The 25,159-nt window shown below is 39.2% G+C and overlaps 1 protein-coding gene across 2 annotated transcripts in view; it reads right to left on the reverse strand.

Annotated features, from left to right (window-relative positions):
* Positions 1 to 25,159, reverse strand: part of ETFA (electron transfer flavoprotein subunit alpha) — a 101,385-nt gene that overhangs the window by 45,190 nt on the left and 31,036 nt on the right. For both annotated transcript variants that reach the window (XR_010123987.1, XM_054450091.2), the window contains exon 9: positions 18,562 to 18,644. Coding sequence is in view for 1 of the 2 variants with exons in the window: in XM_054450091.2 (XP_054306066.1) it covers positions 18,562 to 18,644 (83 nt within the window). In the remaining variant the exon portion in view is untranslated. The remainder of the gene's footprint in view (positions 1 to 18,561; positions 18,645 to 25,159) is intronic.

Raw genomic sequence — 25,159 nt, forward strand, 5'->3', positions numbered from 1 at the left:
AAAAAATAGTAACATAAAACGTCCCAAATGTGGTAAAAGGCATACATTTATAGATTTAAGAAGCTTGCTATCTGAAGCACGATAAATACAAAAAGACACACCCCTAGGTATATCATAATCAAACTTTTTTGTTTTTTTTTGTTTTTTTGAGAAGGTGTCTCGCTCTGTCACCCAGGCTGGAATGCAGTGGTGCAATCTCGGCTCACTGCAAGCTCCACCTCCTGGGTTCACGCCATTCTCCTGCCTCAGCCTCCTGAGTAGCTGGGACTACAGGCACCTGCCACCATGCCCGGCTAATTTTTTGTATTTTTAGTAGAGATGGGGTTTCACCGTGTTAGCCAGGATGGTCTCGATCTCCTGACCTGGTGATCTGCCCGCCTCGGCCTCCCAAAGTGCTGGGATTACAGGCGTGAGGCACCGCACCCGGCCTATCATAATCAAACTTCTAAAGATCTACAATAAAGATAAAATCTTGAAAGCAACAACAAAAAAACATACAGAGGAACAATACAAATAATGGCTGAGCTCTCATTAGAAACAATGAAGACCAGAAGACAATGGAACTCAAAGTGCTGGGGGGAACTCTACCTGAAATTCTATACCTAAGAATAGATGTGTCAGGATGGCCCAGTAGGCACCAGACTCAAGCTATATCAAAAAAAAAAAAAAAAAAGCAACAACAACAACAACAAAAACTTTCAAGAATGCAAGTGTAGCCAGGTGCAGTGGCTCACGCCTATAATCCCAGCACTTTGGGAGTCAAGCAGAGTGGATCACTTCAGCTCAGGAGTTTGAGACCAGCCTGGACAACACGGTAAAACCCCATCTCTACCAAAAATATAAAAAATTAGCCAGGTGTGGCGACACACACCTGCAGTCTCAGCTACTGAGGAGGCTGAGGTGGGAGGGCTGCTTGAGCTTGAGAGGGGGAGGTAGCAGTAAGCCAAGATAGCACCACTGTCCTCCAACCTGGGTGACAGAGCAAGACCTCATCTCAAAAAAATATATATATATGAAAGTATAATAAAGATATTTTCAGACTGATAAAAACAGAATTCATTACCATCATACCAGTACTACAAAAACATAAAGGACATGAAATGACCTAAGAAGGAAACTCAAGTCTTCAGATAGAATGAAGGCTACCAGAAATGGTAAATATATGGGGGTAATTTTTGGGGGGGTGGGGGGTGGGGAGACAGAGCCTCACTCTGGCACCTAGGCTGGAGTGCAGTGGCACAATCTTGGCCCACTGCAACCTCTGCCTCTCAAGCTCAAGCGATTCCTCCACCTCAGCCTCCCAAGTAGCTGGGACTACAGGTGCACACCACTGTGCCTGGCTAATTTTTGTATTTTTTTTTGTAGAGACAGGGCTTCCCTGTGTTGTCCAGGCTGGTCTCTAACTCTTGGACTCAAGCAATCTGCCTGCCTCAGCCTTCCAAAGCACTGGGATTACAGGCATGGGCCACCATGCCTGGCAGGGGGTAAATTTTTATTAAAGTGTATCTTTTTTCATATTTTAATTTCTTTAAAATACACATGAATGCCTAACATAAAAATTATGGCGTTGCACTGTGAGGTATGTAGATATAATACAGACGACAAGTAGAGCATGAAGGTGAGAAATAAATGGAACCACAGTTGACATGGATTTGAAATGGGCAGGTCCACTTATCTGCAGTTTTTCTTCTGTCTCTGCCATCCCTGAGACAGCAAGACCAAGCATTCCTCTTCCTCCTCAGCTTACTCAACATAAAGACAATGAGGATGAAGACCTTTATGATGATCCACATCCACTTAACGAACAGTAAATATATTTTCTCTTCCTTATAATCTTCTTAGTAACATTTTCTTTTCTCTAGCTTATTTTATTATAAAAACATAATATATAATATATATAACATATAAAATACGTGTTATAATCAACTGTTTATGTTATTGGTAAGGTTTCTGGCCAACAGCTATTAGTAGTTAAATTTAGGGGCAATCAAAAGTTATACACAGATTTTCAACTGCATAGTGGGTCATTGGCCCTAACCCCCATGGTTCAAGGGTCAATTGTATATGGTTCCAAGGTTTTACATGAATTAGTACAATATTAACTCTCTGTAGACCGTGAAAAGTTAAATATGTTGTAATCCCAATTGAAATAACTAAAAAACAAAATAATGCAAAGAGGTATAGCTAAAAATCCAATAAAAGAATTTAAAATATTCAACTGGCCCAAAATAGGGCAGAAAAGGAGAAGCAGAGAAACAGAACAAAACAAAGCAAGTATACGAACAAAAACAGATAGGATAAGCAGGATACAAATAGCAAAATGACAACTAAACCCAACTGTAAAAATTATTATGAACTAATTTCACTTCCAACCAAGATGTAGTAACAGGAATTGAATGTACCCTTTGCCTGAAATAACTAAAACATTGGACAAAACTTAAGAAACAATTGCTTTCTGACACTGGATATCAGGCAGCACAGATCTGAAAACCAGGAGAAACAAACAAGATGAGCCCAGTGACTGCCCCAGCCTACCAACTTGAGCAAGTTTCCAGGATACAGTTCATATTTAAAAAGCAAAATCTGAAAGGATCAAACTGTTTCTAAATAACTTTCACTGCATCCTAGAACAAAGCCATAAAAAAGAATAAAATAATGTCAACTGCAGCAACAGGGATAGAACCGTAGGTCATTATCTTAAGTGAAATAAGCCAGGCACAAAAAGATAAATATCACACGTTCTCATATATACGTGGAAACTAAAAAATTAGATTGCATGGAGGTAGAGAGTAGAAAGCTAGATAACAGAGACTGGGAAGGGTGAGTGGGGGAATTGGGGAGGATGAAGAGAGATGGGTTAAAGGGTACAAATATACATTTAGACACAAAGAATAAATCCAGTGTTTGACAGTACAGTAAGGTGACGTTAGTTGACAAAAGTGTATTGTACTCAAGTGATGAACATCCTAAATACTCTGACTTTATCACCACACATTATATACATATAATAAAATTTCACAGGTACTCCACAAATTTGTACAAATTTAAAAAATCTGACATTTAAAAAATTTAAAGAAATATATACAGGAATACAAAAATATCTAGCATTCAGCAAGGGAGAATTTGCAATGTCTGGCATCTAATAAAAAATTACCAATGCATGCAAAGATGCAGTTAAATATGATCCATAATGAGAAGAAAAGCGAATGATATAAATCCCCAAATGACAAGGATGAAAGAATTTGTAAAGAGGGATATTAATAGTTATTATAAGTATGTCCCAGATGTCCAAGAAGGTAGAGAAAATATTATAAATGTTAGGTAGCAAAATGGAACATATAAAATGGCCCAAATCAAACTTCTGGAGATAAAAGCTATAATGTCTATGATAAAAATATACTGGATGGAATTAGCAGATTAGACACTGCGGAAAAAAAAAATTCATGACTGGAAAATACAGCAAAAGAAACTATTCAAAATGAAACACAAAGAGAAAAAAAATAAGAAAAAATAGACCATTGGTAAGCTGTGGAACAACTTAAGGAGACCTAATATATATGCAATTGGAGCAAAAAAGCTATTTGGACTTTTTTTATTAAATAATAATCAAAATATTTGCAAATTTGAAAAAATTAAAACCCTACAGATCTAAGAAGCACAAAAAACCCCAAGAACAGGAAATATGAAGGAAACTACAAGATGTATCATAATCCAATTGCTTAACAAGTGATAAAGAGAAATTCTTAACAGCAGTCAGAGAAAAATATAAATGACCTTAAAGTCCCAGTAGAAAAATCAGAGCTGAGGCTGGGTGCAGTGGCTCATGCCTGTAATTCCAGCACTTTCGGAAGCCGAGGCGGGTGGATCACCTGAGGTCAGGAGTTCGAGACCAGCCTGACCAAAATGGAGAAACCCCATCTGTACTAAAAATACAAAATTAGCCGGGCGTGGTGGCGCATGCCTGTAATCCCAGCTACTCAGGGGGCTGAAGCAGGAGAATCACTTGAACCCAGGAGGCAGAGGTTATGGTGAGCCGAGATCATGCCATTGCACTCCAGCCTGGGCAACAAGAGCGCAACTCCCTCTTGAACAAACAAACAAACAAACAAAAAAATCAGAGCTGGTCAGAATGAATTAAAAAAGCAAGACTCAACTATACATACCTATTAGAAATACATTTTAAATATAAAGAAAGAGATACACTGAAAAAGACAGAAAAAGATACATTATGCAATGAGTAAGCATAAGAAATCTGAAGTGTCTTTATTAATATCAAAGTAGACTTCAAGAAAAAGTACTACCAAACATAAAGAGGAAAATTACATAATAATAAAATAGTCAATTTATCAGGAAGATAGATCAATCACGAATGAACGTCCCAATAAGAGAGTTTCAAAATATATCAAGCAAAAACTGACAAAACTAAAGTGAGAAACCGACAAATCCACAATCACAGTTTTTAATACCTTCTCCCAGTAAGTGACAGAACAACTAGACCAAAAAATTTGGTAAGGGCATAAAAGATGTAGAGTAGGGGTTAGCAAACTTTATCTCTAAAGGGTTAGATAGTAAATATTTTTGGTTTTGTTGGCTATAGAGTCTGTTGTTAACCACTCAATCTTTCTTTTATAAAGCAAAAGCAGACATAGACAAAGAAGTATATGAATGAGGGTGGGCACGGTGGCTCACGCCTGTAATCCCAGCACTTTGGGAGGCCGAGGCGGCCAGATTGCCTGGGTTCAGGAGTTTGAGACCAGCCTGACCGACATGGTGAAACCGTGTCTCTACTAAAATACAAAAAATTAGCCAGGCATGGTGCTGTGCACCTGTAGTCCCAGCTACTCAGGAGGCTGAGACATGACAATTGCTTGAACCCGGTAGGCAGAGGTTGCAGTGAGCTGAGATTGCAGCACTGCACTCCAGCCTGGGTGACAGAGCGAGACCCTATCTCAAAAAAAAAAAAAAAAAGGTAGTGTATGAATTAGTATGGCTGTATTCCAATAAAACTTTAAGTACAAAAACAGGCCGCAATACAGACTTGTCCTGTTACCTAACACTTATAGAACATTACATCCAGCAACTACAGAATACACTTTCTTTTCAAATGCAAAAGGTATGTTCACCAAAATAGAGCATATGCTGGATCATAAAATAAGTCTCAATAAATTTTAAGATTGAACTATTATAAAATATGTTCTCTGACCACAACAAAATTAAATTAGAAACCAATAACAGAAAGACATCTGGGAAAAACACAAATATCTAGAAATAAAACATTTCTAAATTAGAAAATATCTTGAAAAGAAGGATAAAACTGTATCAAAAGCATGGGCTGCAATTAAAGTACTTTGAGGAAAATTTATAGCTTTAATATTTATATTTTAAAATAAGAAAAATACAAAATTAGTAAAGTTCTACCTTAAAAGCCAGGTAAGCCCAAAGTAATTAGAAGGAAGAAAATAAAGAGCAAAAATCAATAAAATGAAAAAGAGACAACAGAAAAAATTAATAAAGCTAAAAGTTGGTTCACTGTTGGTGTAGTTGCTCTGGAAAAACTTGGGAGTTCCTCTAAACCAGGGTGTCCAATCTTTTGGCTTCTCTGGGCCACACTGGAAGAAGTAATCTTGGAACACATAAAATACACTAACACTAACGATAACTGATGAGCTAAAAAAAAGAAAAAAAAAAATAATGTTTTAAGAAAGTTTATGAATTTGTGTTGGGCTACATTCAAAGCCAACCTGGACTGTGGTTTGGACAAGTTGCTCTAAAGGTTGAACACAGAGTTACCACATGACCCAGCAATTTCACTCCTAGGTATATACACAAGAGAAATGAAAACATAAGTCCACACAAAAACTTGTACGCAAATGTTCATAGCAGCATTATTCATAATAGTTAAGAAGGAAGAACACCCAAATGTCCATCAAATGATGGATAAATGAAATGTGGTATATAATGGAATATTATTCAGCAATAAAAAGAAGTGCTTTGACATAAATGAACCTTGAAAACATCATGCTAAATGAAAGAAATTAGTCACAAAAGACCAAATATTATATGATTCCATTTACATAAAATGTCTAGAATAGGCAAAACTGTAGAGACAAAGATTAGCAATTGCCTAGGACTAGGGGAGTTGGGAAGAAAATAAGTATGGGGTTCCTTTCACGGGTGATGAAAAAAATATTCTAAAGCTGATTGAGGTAAAAATTGTACAACTCTTTGAATACCCTAAAAGCCACTGAGTTACACTTTAAACACTATGCATTGCATGGTATGTAAATTATATTTCAATAAAACTCGACCTCCCAAAGTGCTGGGACTACAGGCATGAGCCACTGCACCCAGCCAAAGCTGTTATTTTTGAAAGTTGGATCAATGAAAACATTTTTTAAAATTTTTATAAACTCCTAGCTAAACTAATGAAGAGGGGAGAACAAAAAAGGAAAAAACACAAACTAAATAAGAAATGAAAGAGGAAGTATCACTCCAGATCTTATATACACTAAAAGAAAAAAGGCAATATAAACAACTTCATCTAACACATTTGACAATTTAGAAGACATGGATCAATTAGCAAAACTGACACAAAATAAAATGGAAAATCTGACTAGCCCTAAATCTGTTACAGGAACTGCATTCTTTGTGAAATAGTCCAAGAAAGAAAATGCCAGGCCCATTTGGCTGCACTAATGAATTACATCAAACATTTAAGAAAAAAAAAAAAAACACCAACCTTACACAAACTCATTCAGAAAATAAAGCAGGAAGAAACATCTTCCAACCATTTCATGAAGGTAGCATAATGCTGATACCAAAACTCCAGTTATTTTTTTAAAAGAAAATTACATAATATCCTAATAAAGACAGACTCAAAAATTCTTAACACAATATCAGCAAATCAAAACCAGCAATATATTAAAAGGATAACATGATCAACTACTACAGTTTATCACAGTAATTCAAGGTAGTTTAACATATGAAAATCAAACAATATAGTTCACCATATTAACAGAATAAAGAAAAGTGTTGGGAGAAAAGCTGAGTGTTGGGAGAGAAGCTGAGGCAGGGCTTGCATGTCTGACGTAATGTAAAAGTGTCTTGGAACATGTTCGGGGTCCAGAGTCTAAAACCCCTCGTGGCCTTTGGAACGTGTCTAGACTTGCTGGCTCCTTGTTTCTAGCACTCCCATTATCTCAAGTACCCATATGTTTCAAAGAAAATGCTACACCATCACAGCTGTAGCTCATTTGCTTGATACACCACTTCCTTTCAACCCCCACATCCTCACCACCTGTTTCTTTGTTTGATCACCAATAAATAGTGTGGGCTCCCAGAGCTTGGGGCCTTCGCAGCCTCCATACTAGCGTTGGACCCCTGGTCCCACTTTCTCTCGTCTTTTCTCATTCCTTTGACTCCGCCAGACTTTGTAGCCCCCATGGCCTGGTGTTGGGTCTGATCACCCCAACATTCGTGGCACCCAACATGGGACGACAAAGACCACAGTGAAGGAACGCTAGAGCACGTGAAAGCAGAGGATGCATCGTCAGAGGACACCCAGGTACGACTGAAAGAAGTTTGGTGGGGAAGCTGAGCACTTGGAAGAACCAGGGTAACAATGGGACAAAGTAAAAGCAAACACTCTGCTTATTTGAATTTCTTAAGGCATTTATTATGAAGAAGGGGAGTGAAAGTTAGTACTCAGAATTTGTTATCACTCTTTAGTACAGTAAAGCAGTTTTGCCCATGGTTTCCAGAACAAGGGACTATGGAGTTGGATGAATGGGAGAGAACTGGAAGAGATTTTAAAAAGGTGTATAAAGACAGAGCAAAAATTCCAGTTTCCATTTGGTCAGTGTGGGCACTAATAAAGGTAACTCCTGAGCCATTTCAAACCGATGATGAGGCAGATTCAGATGAGGAAGAGGAGGACGAGTGTAAAAAACTAACTTCAGATTCTGAGTGTGAGGAACAGCTACCGGAGGAGATTAAAGAAAGGAAAGGAAAACTAAAAAAAGTATGTTTTACTAGCCCGTCAGCTCCACCTGCTGAATTAAGTGAATGGCCCCTCCCCTCTCCCCCTTACTGGGCGAGACAATGAATTAGCTGAAAAACTTACTGCTCCTGTAGTTGCAACATTAAAACCTGGAGCAATTGGTGGTGCTATACAAAATTCTATTCAAAAAGCTAGGGCTGAGGGAGACCTTGAAGCATGGCAAACCCAGCAAGGACGACAGAATATAGCTAATTGGGCCACTCTTCCTTTTAAGTTTTAAAGGAATTTAAGCAAGCTATTATTCATTATGAACCGAACTCTCCTTTTGTGAAAACTTTGTTGAAAAATGTGGCTCTTGATAATAGGTTAATACCATATGATTGGGATACTTCAACAAAATCTGTTCTCACTCCGTCCCAGTACTTGCAGTTTAAAACCTGGTGGGCTGACGAAGCTCAAACTCAGGCAAGGGAAAACACACAAGTGCAGTCACCTGTGCCTGTTTCCTTTGAAGAGTTACTGGGAGTTGGCCCTAATTGGGGTCGATTAGAGAATCAAGCAGTAATGGAGGACGTTGCCATTGTTCAGCTGCGCTCTGTGTGCTTACGGGCATGGGAAAGGATAAATGTTACAGGGGAAAAATATCCTTCTTTCAGTTGTCTGACAAGGACCTAAAGAACCATATATTGATTTTATTGCTTGGCTCCAAGAGGCTGTATATGAAGCCATAACTGATAAAACAGCTCAGGATGTTATAATACAGCTTCTTGCATATGATAATGCTAATGCAGAGTGTCAAACTGCTATTAGACACCTGAGAGGGAAGGCTCATTTAGCTGAATATATTAAGGCTTGCGATGGCATTGGAGGTAACTTACATAAGGCTACTCTTTTAGCTCAGGCTATGGCTGGATTAAAAGTAGGAAAGAATATGTTCCGTTTCTCAGGCTCTTGGTTTAATTGTGAGCAATTTGGACACACAAAAAAGGAATGTAGAAACGGAAATCAAAAGGAAAAACCACTACCATCAATCAACAGAAAAGTCCTGGTGTATGTCCCTGGTGTAAGAAAGGCAATCACTGGGTAAATCAGTGTCATTCTAAATTTAGCAAAGATGGACAACCTCTTTCAGGAAATAGGAAGAGGGGCCTGCCTTGGGCCCCTCAACAAACCAAGGCATATCTGGCACAGCCAGTGCCCTTAACATACAGTTGTCCCCTGCCACAGCAGACAGTGCTGCCGTAGACCTCTGCAGCACAATTCCTGTCTCCTTCCTGGGGAGCCACCAAAGAAGGTCCCCACAGGAGTTAGGGGACCCTTACCCTCAGGAACAGTCAGTCTGTTACTTGGAAGGTCTAGTCTAAATTCAAAAGGTGTCACTGTGCAGATGGGAATAATTGACTCTGATTATACCAGAGAGATTCAACTAGTTATTAGTTCCTCGACTCCGTGGTCTGCCTCCCCGAGAGAATGAATTGCTCAGTTCTTGCTGCTACCCTATATAAAACTAGGAATCAGCACAGTGAAAAGAACAGGAGGCTTTGGTAGTACTAATCCAGCAGAAAAAGCTTTATATTGGGTTAATCAAGTGTCTGACAAAAGACCTATTTGTATAGTAACTATTCAGGGAAAGGATTTTGAAGGACTAGTAGATACTGGAGCTGATGTCTCTATTTATTGCTTTAAATCAATGGCCCCCACACTGGCCTAAACAAAAGACTTCCACGGGTATCGATGGCGTAGGGACTGCCTCAGAAGTTTTTCAAAGTCCCTTGATTTTACCATGTCAAGGGCGGGATGGCCAGGGACAATCCAACCTATTATTATACCTATTCCTGTCAATTTATGGGGTAGAGACTTACTGCAACAATGGGGTGCTGAAATATCTATTCCTATGGATCAATATAGTAATATTAGTGGACAAATGATGAAAAATATGGGATATCGCTCGGGAGAAGGACTAGGAAAAAATAAAAATGGCCAATCAGAACCTTCAGAAGGACAAACAGATCAGACTGGATTGGAGTATCATTTGTAGCAGTGGCCATTATTGAGCCTCTGGCTCCCATTCCTCTTGTTTGGCTAACTGCCAAACCAGTTTGGGTGGAGCAATGGCCACTGAAACAGGAAAAACTGGAGGTTTTAAAAGAACTGGTGCAGGAACAATTGCAAAAGGGACATATAGAGCCTACTTTCTCCCCTTGGAATTCTCCTGTATTTGTCATTAAGAAAAAATCGGGTAAATGGAGAATGCTAACAGATTTGAGGGCTGTTAATGCTGTAATTCAACCCATGGGCACGCTACAACCAGGGCTGCCCTCCCCAACAATGATTCCAAAATACTGGCCTCTTATAGTGATAGATCTAAAGGAATGCTTTTTTACCATTCCTTTACCTGCCCAAGATTATGAAAAATTTGCTTTTACTGTTCCTGCCATAAATAATAATGAACCAGTGGACAGGTATCATTGGAAAGTACTGCCACAAGGCATATTAAATACCCCGACTATTTGTCAAACTTATGTCGGGAAAGCTATTAAGCCAGTTAGAGAACAGTTTAAAAAATGTTATATTATCCATTACATGGATGATATTTTGTGTGCAGCTGAAACTAGGGAAGAATTGATGTGCTACAAACAGAAAAGACTGTAAATGCGGCAGGGTTAATTACAGCCCCTGATAAAATCCAAATTTCTACTCCCTTTCAATATCAAGGAATGAAGTTAGAACAAAGTGCTATTAAGCCTCAAAAAGTTCAAATTTGGCCGGGCGCGGTGACTCACGCCTGTAATCCCAGCATTTTGGGAGGCCGAGGCAGGCGGATCATGAGGTCAGGAGATCGAGACTATCCTGGCTAACATGGTGAAACCCTGCTTCTACTAAAAATACAAAAAAATTCGTCAAGCGTGGTGGCGGGCGCCTGTAGTCCCAGCTACTCAGGAGGCTGAGGTGGGAAAATGGCGTGAACCTGGGAGGTGGAGCTTGCAGTGAACTGAGATCGCGCCACTGCACTCCAGCGTGGGCAACAAAGCGAGACTCCGTCACAAAAAAAAAAAAAAGTTCGAATTTGAAGAGATAATTTAAAAACCTTAAGTGATTTCCAAAATTAGGAGACATTAATTGGATTCATCCAACTTTAGGAATGCCTACCTATACTGTGTCTCATCTCTTTTCTACTTTACAAGGTGATTCTAAGCTTAACAGTAAATGCTCCCTGTTCAAAGAAGCATTGGAGGAACTTCCATTAATTGAGGAAAAAATTCAGCAAGCACAAGTAGAACGAATTAATCTGATACAGCCATTCCAGTTTTTAGTTTTTCCTACTAAGCATTTGCCTACAGGAGTTTATAGTTCAACAGGATGATCTGGTTGAGTGGCTTTTTCTACCTCACAATACAACCAAAACGCTCACTCTGTACTTAAATTGCTGTGCTAGTAGGACAAGCGAGGCTGCGCACAACAAAGCTAATGGGATATGATCCAAATCAGATTATAGTTCCATTAATAGAACAACAAATTCAACAAGTCTATATTAATTCCCAAGAATGGCAAGTTAATTTGGCCGGTTTTGTTGGCATTCTTGATAATTATTATCCTAAATCTAAGGTATTTCCATTTCTATAATTAACATCCTGGATACTGCCTTCTATTACTCAAAAAGCCCCTATTGGAGTGGCCATTACTGTTTTTACTGATGGATCTAGTAATGGAAAAGCCTAATTTGCAGGACCTCAACAGCAAGTTTTTCAAACTGACATTGCTTAAAGAGCTAATCCTACTTTAAAAACTCACATACAAAAGGGAGGGGACCAGGAATATAAGACACTGCATATGCAATTTCATTTAGCTTTATTAACATTTAAAGTTTTTAAATTTATAAAAAGTTCAACCCACGACTGCAGCTGAACAACTGACAGGCCAAAAGGAAAATAAAAAGGCTGGACAAGATATATGATGGAGAGATGCACATACAAAAAGCTGAGAAAAAGGAAAGATAATTATATGGGGAAGAGGATTTGCTTGTGTCTCTCCAGCTGACAACCAGGTGTCTGTGGGTGCCCACCAAACATCTGAAGATCTATCATGAGCCACAGCATCTAGTGGATCCACCTGTACAGTGCAAATTGAAGGTTTAAGGATTGCTTTTTTGCTATACTATTGCATAAGAAGGATAAGCCTCAATTTGCTTTCTCTATGCCTTCTGTTAATCACAAAAAGCCTGCTTCTCATTACCAATGTTAACTTTTACCCCGCAGTAATTAACCAAAGAGGCAGAAGCTGAGTTACAAATACTTCAGCAATGGCATGCCTCCCAGCTACAGCCAAAAAAAAAAAAAAAAAGGCTTTGCTTCTGTTTCAGTAGATTTACTAATGTAGGGGTGAGGGTATGTTTGTATTTTTGCAGGAGATGAAAAAACCGTGTGGGTGCCCTTAAGATGTGTATGACCATGGAACAGGAGACTGGAGGCCCATGGATCCCAACCATGGACTGGGTTCCCCCAGTATGGATCCCAACCATGGACTGGGTTCCCCCAGTACAAGCCATGAGCCAGGTGAATCTGAATACAAAGATGGAACAAGGACCAACCAGAGTCATGCTGACATCAACCCCCATAACATGGGACAGATCAAGAAAACCACACAGGAAGCTGAGAAACTGTTGGAGTGCCAGGATTTTACCTTTTGCTGGGTTTCAGAGGTACAACAGATGCTTAATGGACCAATGTTTTCTGACTGAATTCCTCTCTATCCTAAATACAAGAGACCCTAATAGGTAGGCAGGAGTATCATCACCCCTGTTCAGCATGAAGAAGTTACAGAAGACAGACCTCCATCCTTCCGCAACCCTTAGAATTAAGGGTCCTCTTGCAAAAGGGAAAGAGGAAATATGTAAGAAGCATTCAAACCAGAGTGACTCCATTTTGAATAAGGGCTAAGAAAAATGAAGCTGGATCACCAACCGGCAATTAAGGGCTGCACAGCCTGCAATTGTCTTGCTCAATTAATTCAAAAACAAAAAGAGGACCTTTTGGATTCAAAGTTGTGTTATGCTACTCTTAAACGCCATCTAGAGGGCAGAGATGAAAATCTCACCCTTGATATTGTAAAACTAAAAGAGCAGGTTTTTGAAGCCTCTCAGGCTCACTTGAACCTCCTCCCTGCAACTGGTATTTTCAACAAGACAGCCGATGGGTTGTCTACAGTCAATCCTCTTAAATGGATTAAGGCCATTGGAAGCTCTACACTTGCAGATTTTGTTCTAATAATTATGTGCTTGTGTTGTCTCCTTTTAGTCTGCAGATGCGGAAGCCACCGCTGGAGAGAAAGCTGCCATCAAGAACAAGCAATGACAGCTGTGGCGGTTTTACAAAAAAGAAAAGGGGGGCATGTTGGGAGAAAAGCTGAATGTTGGGAGAGAAGCTGAGGCAGGGCTTGCATGTCTGACACAATATAAAAGAGTTTTGGAATATGTCTAGGGTCCAGGGTCTAAAATACCTAGTGGCGTTTGGAATATGTCTAAACTTGATGGCTTCTTGCTTCTAGCACACCCATTATCTCAAGTAGCCATGTTTCCAAGAAAATGCTACACCATCACAGCTGTAGCTCATTTGCTTGATACATCGCTTCCTTTCAACCCCCTCATCCTCACCACCTGTTTCTTTGTTTGATCATCAATAAATAGCATGGGTTCCCAGAGCTTGGGGCCTTCACAGCCTCCATACTAGCGTTGGCCCCCTGTTCCCACTCTCTCTTAACCTGTCTTTTCTCATTCCTTTGACTCCTCCGGACTTTGTAGCCCCCATGGCCTGGTGTTGGGTCTGATCATCCCAACAAAAAACTATCCAATCATCTTAACAGATGCAGAAAACATCCGACAAAATTCAACACACATTCCTAAAACTCTCAGCAAATTAGAAATAGAAGGGAACTTCCTCAATCTGATACCATTAAGAAAATAAATAGGTAAGACACGGACTGTGAGAAAATGTTTGTAAAACCCGTATCTAACAAGAAACTTGTAAAGGAATATATAAAATATGTCCATAACTCAATAATGAAAACAAGCAATTCAATTAAAAAAAGGGCAAAAGATTTGAACAGGCACTTCATAAGGAAGACGTTTAAATGGCCAATAATATAACAGTGCTCATCATCATTAGATGAGCATCAGATTAATTGCAGGGAAATGCAAATTAAAACCAATAACATCCACCAAAATGTCTAAAACACCAAATGGTGAAAATGAGGAGCAACTAGATCCCACATACATAGCTGGTACGAGTGTAAAATTATGCAACCATCTTGGGAAAAAGCTACCCAGACGAGATGCCAGAGTCCAAGTAGGGTGGGGAGGGTATCTATACAGGAAGACTATTCAGTTCCAGGTGTTGGAGCTTGAGTGGGGGCAAGGAGGGCATCTGTGCAGGGTAGAGTACTGGCAGGGTCTAGGTTTCTCACCATAGGAGAAAGGCATTACAAATAGGAAAAGGGAGAAAACCAGAATTAACCCTGTGGTATGAGACTAGAATTGGAGATACCAGTGTACACTTATGGTTTTCAACATATACAACTGATACAGAAATATAAATGTAAATGTGTTTGTGTATGTATGTAAATATATATATGCATATATTTGCCTAGACAGACACATGCCCACACACATTCTCTAGCTTTTTTCACTGAGATGTCATGGGAGCAGTGACATCTCAACAGCAATGAGCATAACTAGCATTGAGACATTGGCTTCTAAATACTTTTCTTCAGCAAAAGGAACCAGGATTCCTTGGAGAAATGACTGGTTCCAGAGATGGGACAGGAAAAATACAAAATGAGCCTGGAACATCTTGTCTTGTCAGGAAGTAAAAAAGGATTCAAAGAATGATGGGAACACGTCAAAAAGACACAGAGGGCCTCTCACTAGCCAAACATGGGACAATTCGTACATCAATAATAATGACAACCATAGATTTTTACCCACTGAATAAAATAGGTACCATAAGTCCATACTGATACAAATAAATGAATAAATCAAAAGTTTATTGGCCAGGCATGGTGGCTCACGCCTGTAATCCCAGCACTTTGGGAGGCCGAGGTGGGCGGATCACTTGAGGCCAGGGGTTCCAGACCAGCATGGCCAATATGGCAAAATCCAGTCTCTACTAAAAATACAAAAATTAGTTGGGCGGGTTGGTGCATGCCTGTAATTCAAGCTGCTCAGGAGGCTGAGACATGAGAAGCATTTGCACCCTGGAGGCAGAAGTTCCAGTGAGCCGAGATCACACCACTGCACTCCAGCCTCAGCGACAGAGCGAGACTATGTCTCAAAAAAAAAAAAGTTTGAGGAAAACTGGGATATTTACATAATTTCAAAGTACCTCCATATAAAATATGTATTACAATGGGAAAAATAACTTTACAGTGGAGAAGTTGGCACATATTGCCTTAATCAAAGGATTAAAGTGAAAATCATTAATGAAAGACCAAATGAAATTGTATACCATCTGATAGGATGAGGTATCACTTCTGTGATATTCCTGTTCAAGATATATAACCTAAATTGAAGACATTAGACAAATCCAAATTGAGGGACATTCTATAAAACAGCTGTCTGGTAATCTTCACAATTCCCTCATAAAGTGAAGGTAAGACTGTGGAACTATTAATATTTAAGATTGAAGGACACATGACAGTTAAAATGTTAATATGTGACTCTGCACTATATCCTTTTGCTATAAAGGACATTTTTGGAATAATAAGCAAAACCTGAATGTCAGCGTCTGATGCTTAGATGGTATTATGTATCAATGTTAATATCCTAATTTAAAAAGTTGTATTGTAGTTATTAGGAAAACGTCCTATATAACATATTTGGGGATGATCACAGCAAGTTACTCAAATGGCCCATAAAAATATAGGTTTTTTGTTCTCTACTTGTAAGTTTTCTGTAAATTTGAGATACAGTTTCCAAAAAAAGTTTCAGATCCTTAACAAAATGTACATTCATAATGTGTGCATATGTGTATGCACATATATGCGTATATGTGTGTGTGTATATATATATACACACATACACACACACCCCCTGAGTTAATGAATCAAAATTCTCTCGGAGGCTGTATAGTTTATGTCAAAGTCTTCAAAGCATTTAATGTATTTCCTTATGAAAAAAAATTTCAATGGTTCTATATCCATAAGAGTAATATTGAATAATGCTGATGGTATGCCATTTATTTTCAATATAGGAAAGGATACCACCAGCCACTCCCTGCCACTCTGCTCTTCTATTTGATAACCACAAGCACTCTCTGTCAGTCAAAATAAGTCTCTTGTCACTTCAGTGTATATCTTTGAATTTTTTTTTTTTTTTTTTTTTTTTTTTTTTTTGAGACAGTCTCACTCTTGTCGCCCAGGCTGGAGTGCAGTGGCACAATGTCAGCTCACTGCAACCTCCGCCTCCTGGTTCAAACAATTCTCCTGTTTCAACCCCCGCAGTAGCTGGGACTACAGGCATATGCCACCACACCCGGCTCATTTTTTGTATTTTTAGTAGAGACGGGGTTTCACCGTATTAGCCAGGATGATCTCAATCTCCTGACCTCGTGATCCGCCTGCATCGGCCTCCCAAAGTGCTGGGATTACAGGCGTGAGCCACCGCTCCCAGCCTGAATTTCTTGTAGACATATTTTTGGTTAAGAAGGTTGTGGGTCTGCTGATCTTTTATGAAATCAGGCCTACAGATGTCTACTCATGTAAAATTGAAAGATTTCCACAAATAATGTGTGTGCCAGTCAGGAATGGTGGCACATACCTGTAGTCCCAGCCCCTCAAGAGGCTGAGGTGGCAGGATTAATTGAGGCTAGGAGTTAGAGGCTGTGGTGTGTTATGATCATGCCTGTGACCAACCCCTGCACTCCAGCCCAGGTAACATAGCAAGACCCTGTCTCTTAAAATATATATATAGATAGATAGATAGATACATAGAGAGAGATATATAGATATATATAGATATATAGATGCATGTGTGCTAGAGCTCATTAAATGTCAAGGAAGGCTCAAGCTCATCTGCTCAATAAATCCATTCTCACAGCCTAATTCAGTATGACAAGCAAACAGGCCACATGATGATGTGACTTAATTTATGAATAATTCTAGTATGTATTTCAAGCTTTAAATCTTCTTTTCTGACTTCAAGTAAGTTGAATAACACAAAACGTATTAAGCATAAGAAGAAAGACTGGTACATTAAGCTATCAAAATTAGAAATCTCTACTCATCAAAAGAAAATGAATAGGAAGCCCTAGTATGGGAAAAATACAACACACATCTGACAAAGAATTTGTATGTAGGTTATATAAAAAACTCCTACAAAGAGAAAAGAAAAAGAAAAAGAACTCAAGTTTTAAACAGGCAAAAGACTTGAACAAATACTTCAAAACAAACTTCAGGCTGGGCACGGTGGCTCACACCTGTAATTCCAGCACTTTGGGAGGCCAAGGCGGGTGGATCACAAGGTCAGAGTTCAAGACCAGCCTGGCCAAGATGATGAAACCCCGTCTCTACTAAAAATACAAAAAAATTACCCGGGCATGGTGGTGGGCGCCTGTAATCCCAGCCACTTGGGAGGCTGAGGCAGAGAATTGCTTGAACCTGGGAGGTGGAGGTTGCAGTGAGCTGAGATCACGCTACTGCACTCCAGCCTCGGCGACAGAGCGAGACTCGTCTCAAAAAAAAAAAAAAAAACTTCAAAAATAAGCCTTGAAAATGTTGACTACAGTATTTTAAAACTGTGAATGAATATCTCATAGAATAGGGCACTGGGATGTAAGATTTTTTTTTTAATGGACAAGACTACATATTGTTTTGAAATATATAAAAAACATGTTTTCCTGCATACTATACAAGTTTAAACTGGCTGAGACTCCTATTCACTGAAAATCTGTATCACCTAAGAAATATAAACAGTCATTATGAACTGTGATTCAAGTTTGAGACCAAAATTTCCTGCTCTTCCAAGTTTTAGATAGGCTTAACTGAAGAACATTCTAGTATCACTTATCTATGTAGAACAGAATCTTCTGAAATTCATACTATAAGACAAAATACAGAAATAAACTAGGTGTTCAGGAAGATATAAGACTAAAACTGTCATTCACAGCTCCCAATTTCAAAATTCTGTTCATTAAAATAGGTTCATTGTTCTCATTGATTTTATACTCTCTAAAGGCTTTATGGAAATAAATATTATCAATGTGAACTTACAAATTTGAGTTGATAAAATGCTGCTTTTATCAATGTTTTATTTGATGTAATATGACTTAATTTGATAAAATGTTCCACTGCTTTAAAACACTTGAAAAATAAGCTGGATTTAAGAACTGCTGGGCGCATTTTACTGAGACCAAGAACTACACAGACCTTGTGAAAATGACATATTCACCATGGTACTGGCTAACTGGTTAGGAACACTGAGTAAGATAAATCACTGAGATCACTGTTCAACAAATACATACAGTACTTATCCCCAAAACATTTTGCACAGCATATTTTATTGCAATACTTACTGGTGCTACTATTTTTCCTGTCTGTCCAACTTGCATGTCATTGGGAACAAAGCCAGCATCAACAGCAGCACGGGAAGCACCAACTAAGGGGAAAAAATATTTGTCATTTTTTTCAAGCTCTATTATTTAGCCAGTTAGGATATTCACTGATAACTGTAAACAAAGACATTGATTTAGAATTCTAAGTACTAGTATATTTTATACAGAAAGCTTCAAGGAATAACTTCTTTTTATACCCAAGTATTTCCAATTTTAATTTGGGCTTAACTCTTCTGCATGCTTTATCAAAATGGCAGTCATAAAATTTACACTATAATGTTTAGAATGTCATTATATAATGCTCCTTTAAGTAATAACTTCACAAGTTTTGAAGAAAGGTTTTACATTACCTCTTATAATACTATAAAGAGAAGATACTGAATAAAGAGTTTCATATAACAAGATGAAGGTTTAACCAGTATTTGCTATCAAATTCATAAATAAAATTTAACTGACTTTCTATTCTCATTCAACAGGAGTCAACAATGAGCCCTATACTTGGAGTAAAACAACCCCTTCCCCAGCAGGAGTCAAGAATGAGCCTCAGGCCTCTTCTTCTCAAGCTGAAAAGGACAGAGGGAGCCATAGACAATACAACTAACCACCTCCAAAAACGCACAGCCTCACCACCACTATCTTGAGTCAGTCAGGACTAATCACACCCTGCCCTTCATTATGTCTGCCCCACAAGCCCCAAACTCAAAGGTTATCCTTCATAACCCATACACTGATCCCCATAATGCTCTGCATGCTCCCTACCCTGCACCCATGTCCCATATTCCTGACCCTTACACTGTGATTTCTGGAATATAAAGCCCAATATCAGCGAAACTTAAGTTATATTAAGTTTTATTAAAATGTAAGTTTTAGAACTTAAAACTTTAAGTGTATTAAAACTCAGGTTTTATTTACCTAATAAAACTTTAAATTGGCTCCATCTGAAATTAATATAGCTACTCCTGCTTTCTTTCAATTAGCATCACCATGGTATATCTCTCCACTCATTTACTTTATATGTATATGTATTTTTATATTTAAAGTGGGTTTCTTGTAGACATCATATAGTTGGGTCTTACTTTTTCATACACTATGACAATCTTTATCTTTAATTGGTGCATCTACACTACTGATGTTGAAAGTAATAACTGACACAGTTGGATTACTATCTACCATATTTGTAACGGTTTTCTATTTGTTGCCCTTGTTCTTTTTTCCTATTTTTGTCTTCCACCAACTGAGCATTTTAAGTAATTCCATTTTGTCTCTTTTCTTAGCTATTAGTCGTATTTTTGTTTTACTTTAGTGGTGGTCCTAGAGTTTGCAATATTCATTTACAACTAATCCAAGTCCACTTTCAAATAACACTTTACTACTTCACAGGTGGTGCAAGTACCATTTAATAACAAGATAATCCTAATCCCTATCTCCTGTGTCTTACATTGTGATTCATTTCACTTATACATGAGCACATAAGTAATTGTAATACGCGAGCATATGTAATTGAATACAATGTTGTTATTACTTTAAACTGTTACCTATTAGATCAATTAAGAAAAATAAAACTTATGTTACCTTCACTCATTCCCTCTTCAATGCTCTCACTTGCTTTATATACATCAGAGTTTTTGACCTCTATCATTTCCTTCTCTCTAAAAGAACTTTTAACATTTCTTGCAAGGTAAGTCTATGACATATTCTGCCAATTTTTGTCTGAGAAAGTCTTCATTTCTCTTTCATTTTTAAAGGATAATTTCACAGGATATAAAATCCTACGTTGGTGGGTGTTTTCTCTCAGCACTTTAAACATTTTACTACACTCTCTTCTGCTTGCATGGTTTCTGAAAAGAGATCAGATCTAATTATTACCTTTGCTCTTGTATAGGTATGGTGGATTTTTTTCCTCTGACTTCTTTCAGTATTTATTTTTTATTTTCTGTAGTTTGCAAATGATAGGCCTAGTTGAAGTTCTTCTGGCATTTATCATATTTGGTGTTCTCTCAACTTCCTAGATCTGTGGATTGGTATCTGACATTAATGTGGGGAAATCCTCAGTCAGATATTGCTTCTGTTCCTTTCTCTCTTCTCCTTCTAGTATTCCCATTACACGTTATACTCTTAGTAGCTGTTCCACAATTCTTAGATATTATATTACAGTTCGGGTTTGTTTTTTTTTTCTTTTTCTGGTTATTTTTCTATTCGCTTTTCAGTTTTGGAGGTTTCTACTGAGATATCCTAGAGCTCAGAGATTCTTTCCTCGGCCATATCCAGTCTACTAAGAAGTCCTTAAAAGGTATTCTTCATTTCTGCTACAATGTTTTTTATCTCTAGCATTTCTGTTTCTTTCTTGGATTTCTAGCCCTCCGCTTATATTGCACATCTTGCTTGCTCTTTATTCATTAGAGACCTTAGTAAACTAATCACAGTTGTTTCAAATTTCCAGTCGGATTATTCCAGCTCAGTCTGGTTCTGATGCTTTCTCTGTCTCTTCAAACTGTCTTTTACCTTTTAGTATATCTTGAAATATTTTCTTGGTAGCCCGACATGAGGTACACGAGTAAAAGGAAGTGCTGTCAATAAGCCTTTGTTACATGGTGGTAAGGTGTTGGGGAAAAGGAAGCATTCTACAGTCCTATGGTGAGGTCTTGGTCTTTTACTAAGACCATACCTCAATAAGACCATATTGAGACTGTAAACTTTACACATGCTTCTCAGTTCCTCTCTCTCCCTTAGGTGGGACAGGATGGCTAGAATGGCTGAAGTTGAGTATTTACCTTTCCTCAGGTCAGTTAGGCTCTGATAAAGCCCCAGCAAATTAATCTCTGGTTAAACAGTTCCTCCTGAAGGAGATCAGACCTTGTTAAGAAGAACAGAATGCTCTGGCATGTTTTAAAATGGTTCCCTTTCCCCTCCCCTTGTCGGAGGCATGAGGTGATTTTTCTCTAATTTTCACCATGTGGAAGAGCTCCTGAAGGTAAAACTCACAAAAATGTTGGGACCCCACACTGGATACCCCTGGAGTTTTCTGTCAAAAACAACAACAAAAAAAAAAAACCAGAGTCTCACTCTGTTGCCCAGGCTGGAGTACAGTGGTATGATCTTGGCTCACTGCAACCTCCATCTCCAGGGTTCAAGTGATTCTTCTGCCTCAGCCTCCCAAGTAGCTGAGACTACAGGTGCGTGCCGCCATGCCCGACTAATTTTTGTATTTTTAGTAGAGATGGGGTTTCACCAAGTTGGCCAGGCTGATCTCGAACTCCTGGCCTCAAATGATCTGCCCACCTCGGCCTCCCAAAGTGCTGGGATTACAGGCATGAGCCACCGTGCCCTGCCCACCTGGAGTTTTTAACATGGAACCTCCAGCAATTCATCAACAAGACTTCAGGTCCCCCTACCCCACCACCAGCTCCTGTGGAGGTTGCTACTTTTGGGTTTCTGCTCTGGGAAGTTGTGATTATCTGTATTTGCTTGTTGGTCTCTCCAGTTTGGGGGACAGCAGTTTGCCATGCAACCTCACTTCTCCTATGGATCTGAGTTTTGTTTTTTTTTTTTTTTTTTTTTTTTTTTAATTATTATTCAGTTTTTTACTTGTTGTTAGGACAGAATAGTGACTTCCAAGCTTCTTATATGCCAGACTGGAAACCAAAAGACCTACACTAGTCTTCTCTTAATTCCTGGAGATTTCAACACTTGGAGATTTGAACAACTCTCCTCCAGTGAGCTTGCCCACCACCCTACCTCAGCCACACCCATGATCATATCCTAGACATTTTCTTTACCAAGATTGCTTAATACTCTCAATTTTCAGTGTCTGACCTCCTCTTTCCAGCTGACATTCACCTCCAACATTCCTCTGACCGCACTGTAATCTACAATTCTATTCACTCTCCCCCATTGTCCTCTTGTTTTTGCCCACCTTAAATTCTATGATCAATCATTCTAATCATTCCTTTGCTATGCCTTCAACTTCCTTGTTCTCCTCTTATATCACCACACTCACTCAGAAAAACCTCCCTCTCTGGCTGATTAAGCAACCTCTCCACTTTTTCCATAGTTCTTCTCCTGTAGTTCAGCATTACTGGAGAAAAACATCCAAATATCCAACCATATGAAGTATATTTTCCTCTAAATAAATAAGACTTAATTCCTGGCAGTTATACTAAGTTCCCCCAGTCCTTTCATTAGCTCACTGTTTCCTAAACCATAATTTCATATATTTTCTTCTTTTCAAACTTCCTATACCTCTTTAGCATCCTCATTCTCAGCTGATGACTTTGCTTCTCATTCACTGAAAAAAATTGAAAGGATCAAAAGAGAATTTCCACATGCTCCAAGTAACACATCTACCCACCACCTGCAGCTATGTCCACATTGTCTCTTGTCTACTCAAGGACATTACTCCAGTAATTCTGACTTTTCCTTCAGGGGAGAATTACTGGAGTGATGTCCTTGAGTGAAGTGAAAAAGTATGTGAAGGGAAGAGGAAAAAGTATGACTACTTTTCCCTCTCTACTGTAGCATTCCCATCAGCATAGAAGCATGTTATTACCTGTCCCAGCTTTATGAAGTCCCTCTGTTGGCCAGACTCCTCTTTCTAGCTACCATCCATTTCCCTGCTTCCCTATATGGCAAAATCCCTCAAAAAGTTATCTGTATTCACTGTCTCCAACTCCAGCCCTCCCATTCTAGCTCTAAAAACCTTTTCATTAAAATATAACCTGCATACAGAAAAAGACAAATGTGCTGCTCAAGAGCTTTATCATACAGTGAAGACAACCATGTAACCACTACCTATGCCTTTTATTTTTTCTTTTTTTAGATAGGGTCTTGTTCTGTCACCCAGGCTGGAGTGCAGTGGCACAATCACAGCTCACTGCAGCCTTAACCTCCTGGGCTTAAGTGATTTCTCCTGCCTCAGCCTCCCAAGCAGCTGGGACCACAGGTGCACACCACCATGCCTGGCTAATTTTGATATTGTTTGTAGAGACGGGGTTTTGCCATGTTGCCCAGGCTGGTCTCAAACTCCTAGGCTTAGGCAATCCTCCCACTTTGGCCTCCCAAAGTATTGGGATTACAGGTGCAAGTCACAGCACCTGGCCAGAATTATTCCTTTAAACCCACTCTAATCAGACTTTTGCTTCCATCACTCCGCTGAAACTGCTCAGTGGCCAACAATGTCTAAGTGGTTAAATCCAATAGTCACTCTTCAGTCCTCGCCGTCCTTGACCTGTTAGCAGTGTGTGTCATAGTTGATCAATTTTTTCCCCCTCAATGAAACACTCCACTTGGGTTCCAAAACATAGCCTCTGCCCTGGTTGTCTAGCCTAACTTACCACTCCTTTTTGGTCTTCTTTCTCCTTTTCTCTCTTAGCTCTTAATCATACAGTGTTTATGGCTTAGTCCTGAGTTTTTTGTTGTTGTTGTTTTGTTTTTTCCTTAAGACACAAAGTCTCATTCTGTTGCCCAGGCTGTAATGCAGTAGCTATTCACAGGCACAATCATAACACAATACAGCCTCAAACTCCTGGGCTCAAGAGATCCTCCTGCCTCAGCCTCCAGAGTAGCAGGGACTACAGGCTCACACCACTGCACCTGTCCTGGGACCTCTTTTTTATCTACACTCCCTCCCTTGGTAATTTCATCCAGTCTCATGGCTTTCAATATCATCCAAATGAACTGATTCCCAAATATGTATCTCTAGCCCAAACTTCTCCATGGAACTTCACATTCCTATACCAACTGCTTAACTGACATGTCTACTCAGATGTCTGTTATTAGACATCTCAAAAGTTAATATGCCCAAAACTGAACTCCTGATCTCTCCCTGGAAACTGCTTCACTCGAGATATTCCTTATCTCAGCTAACTGTAACTCCATCCTACCACTCGCCAGGGCAAATACTTTCTCTCATAATCCACATCCAATCTGTCGGGAAATCCTGATGGCTCTACCTTCAAATATATATCTCAAAACTGACAATTTCTCCCCACATCAACTGCAACTACTCTGGTCCAAACTATGAGTATCTCCCACCTAGATGACTGATATAGCCTGCTAATTGATTTCCCCATTACTGTACTTACCCCCTACAGCTTATTCACAAAACTGCAGCCAAAGTGATCCTTTAAAAATGTGTGAGATCATGTCATTCTTCTGCTCAAACCTTGAAATGGTTCCCCATTTCATTCAGAGAAAAAGCAATCTCTTTACAATGTCCTATAAGGCCCTGTGTGATCTGGTCTCACGTTGCCTCCCAATTTTATCTCTTGCTACTTTCTCTTTTGCACTTTCCATTCCAACATTGGCCTCTCTCCTATTCGTCAAATAGGCCAGATGTGTTCCTGCGTTAGACTGGCTCTTTGCACTTTACTAGTTGCTCTGGTCTGGAACACTCTCCCCCAGATCTCCTCATGGGTCGCTTCCTCACCTTCTTCAAACCTTTGTTCAGATGTCTTTTTTTTTTTCCAGACAGTGTCTCTGTCACCCAGGCCGGAGTGCAGTGGCACAATCTTAGCTCACTGCAACCTCCACCTCATGGTTCAAGTGATCCTCCCACCTCAGT

Source organism: Pongo pygmaeus, chromosome 16 (genome assembly GCF_028885625.2).
Source record: "Pongo pygmaeus isolate AG05252 chromosome 16, NHGRI_mPonPyg2-v2.0_pri, whole genome shotgun sequence".
Taxonomy (NCBI): domain Eukaryota; kingdom Metazoa; phylum Chordata; class Mammalia; order Primates; family Hominidae; genus Pongo; species Pongo pygmaeus.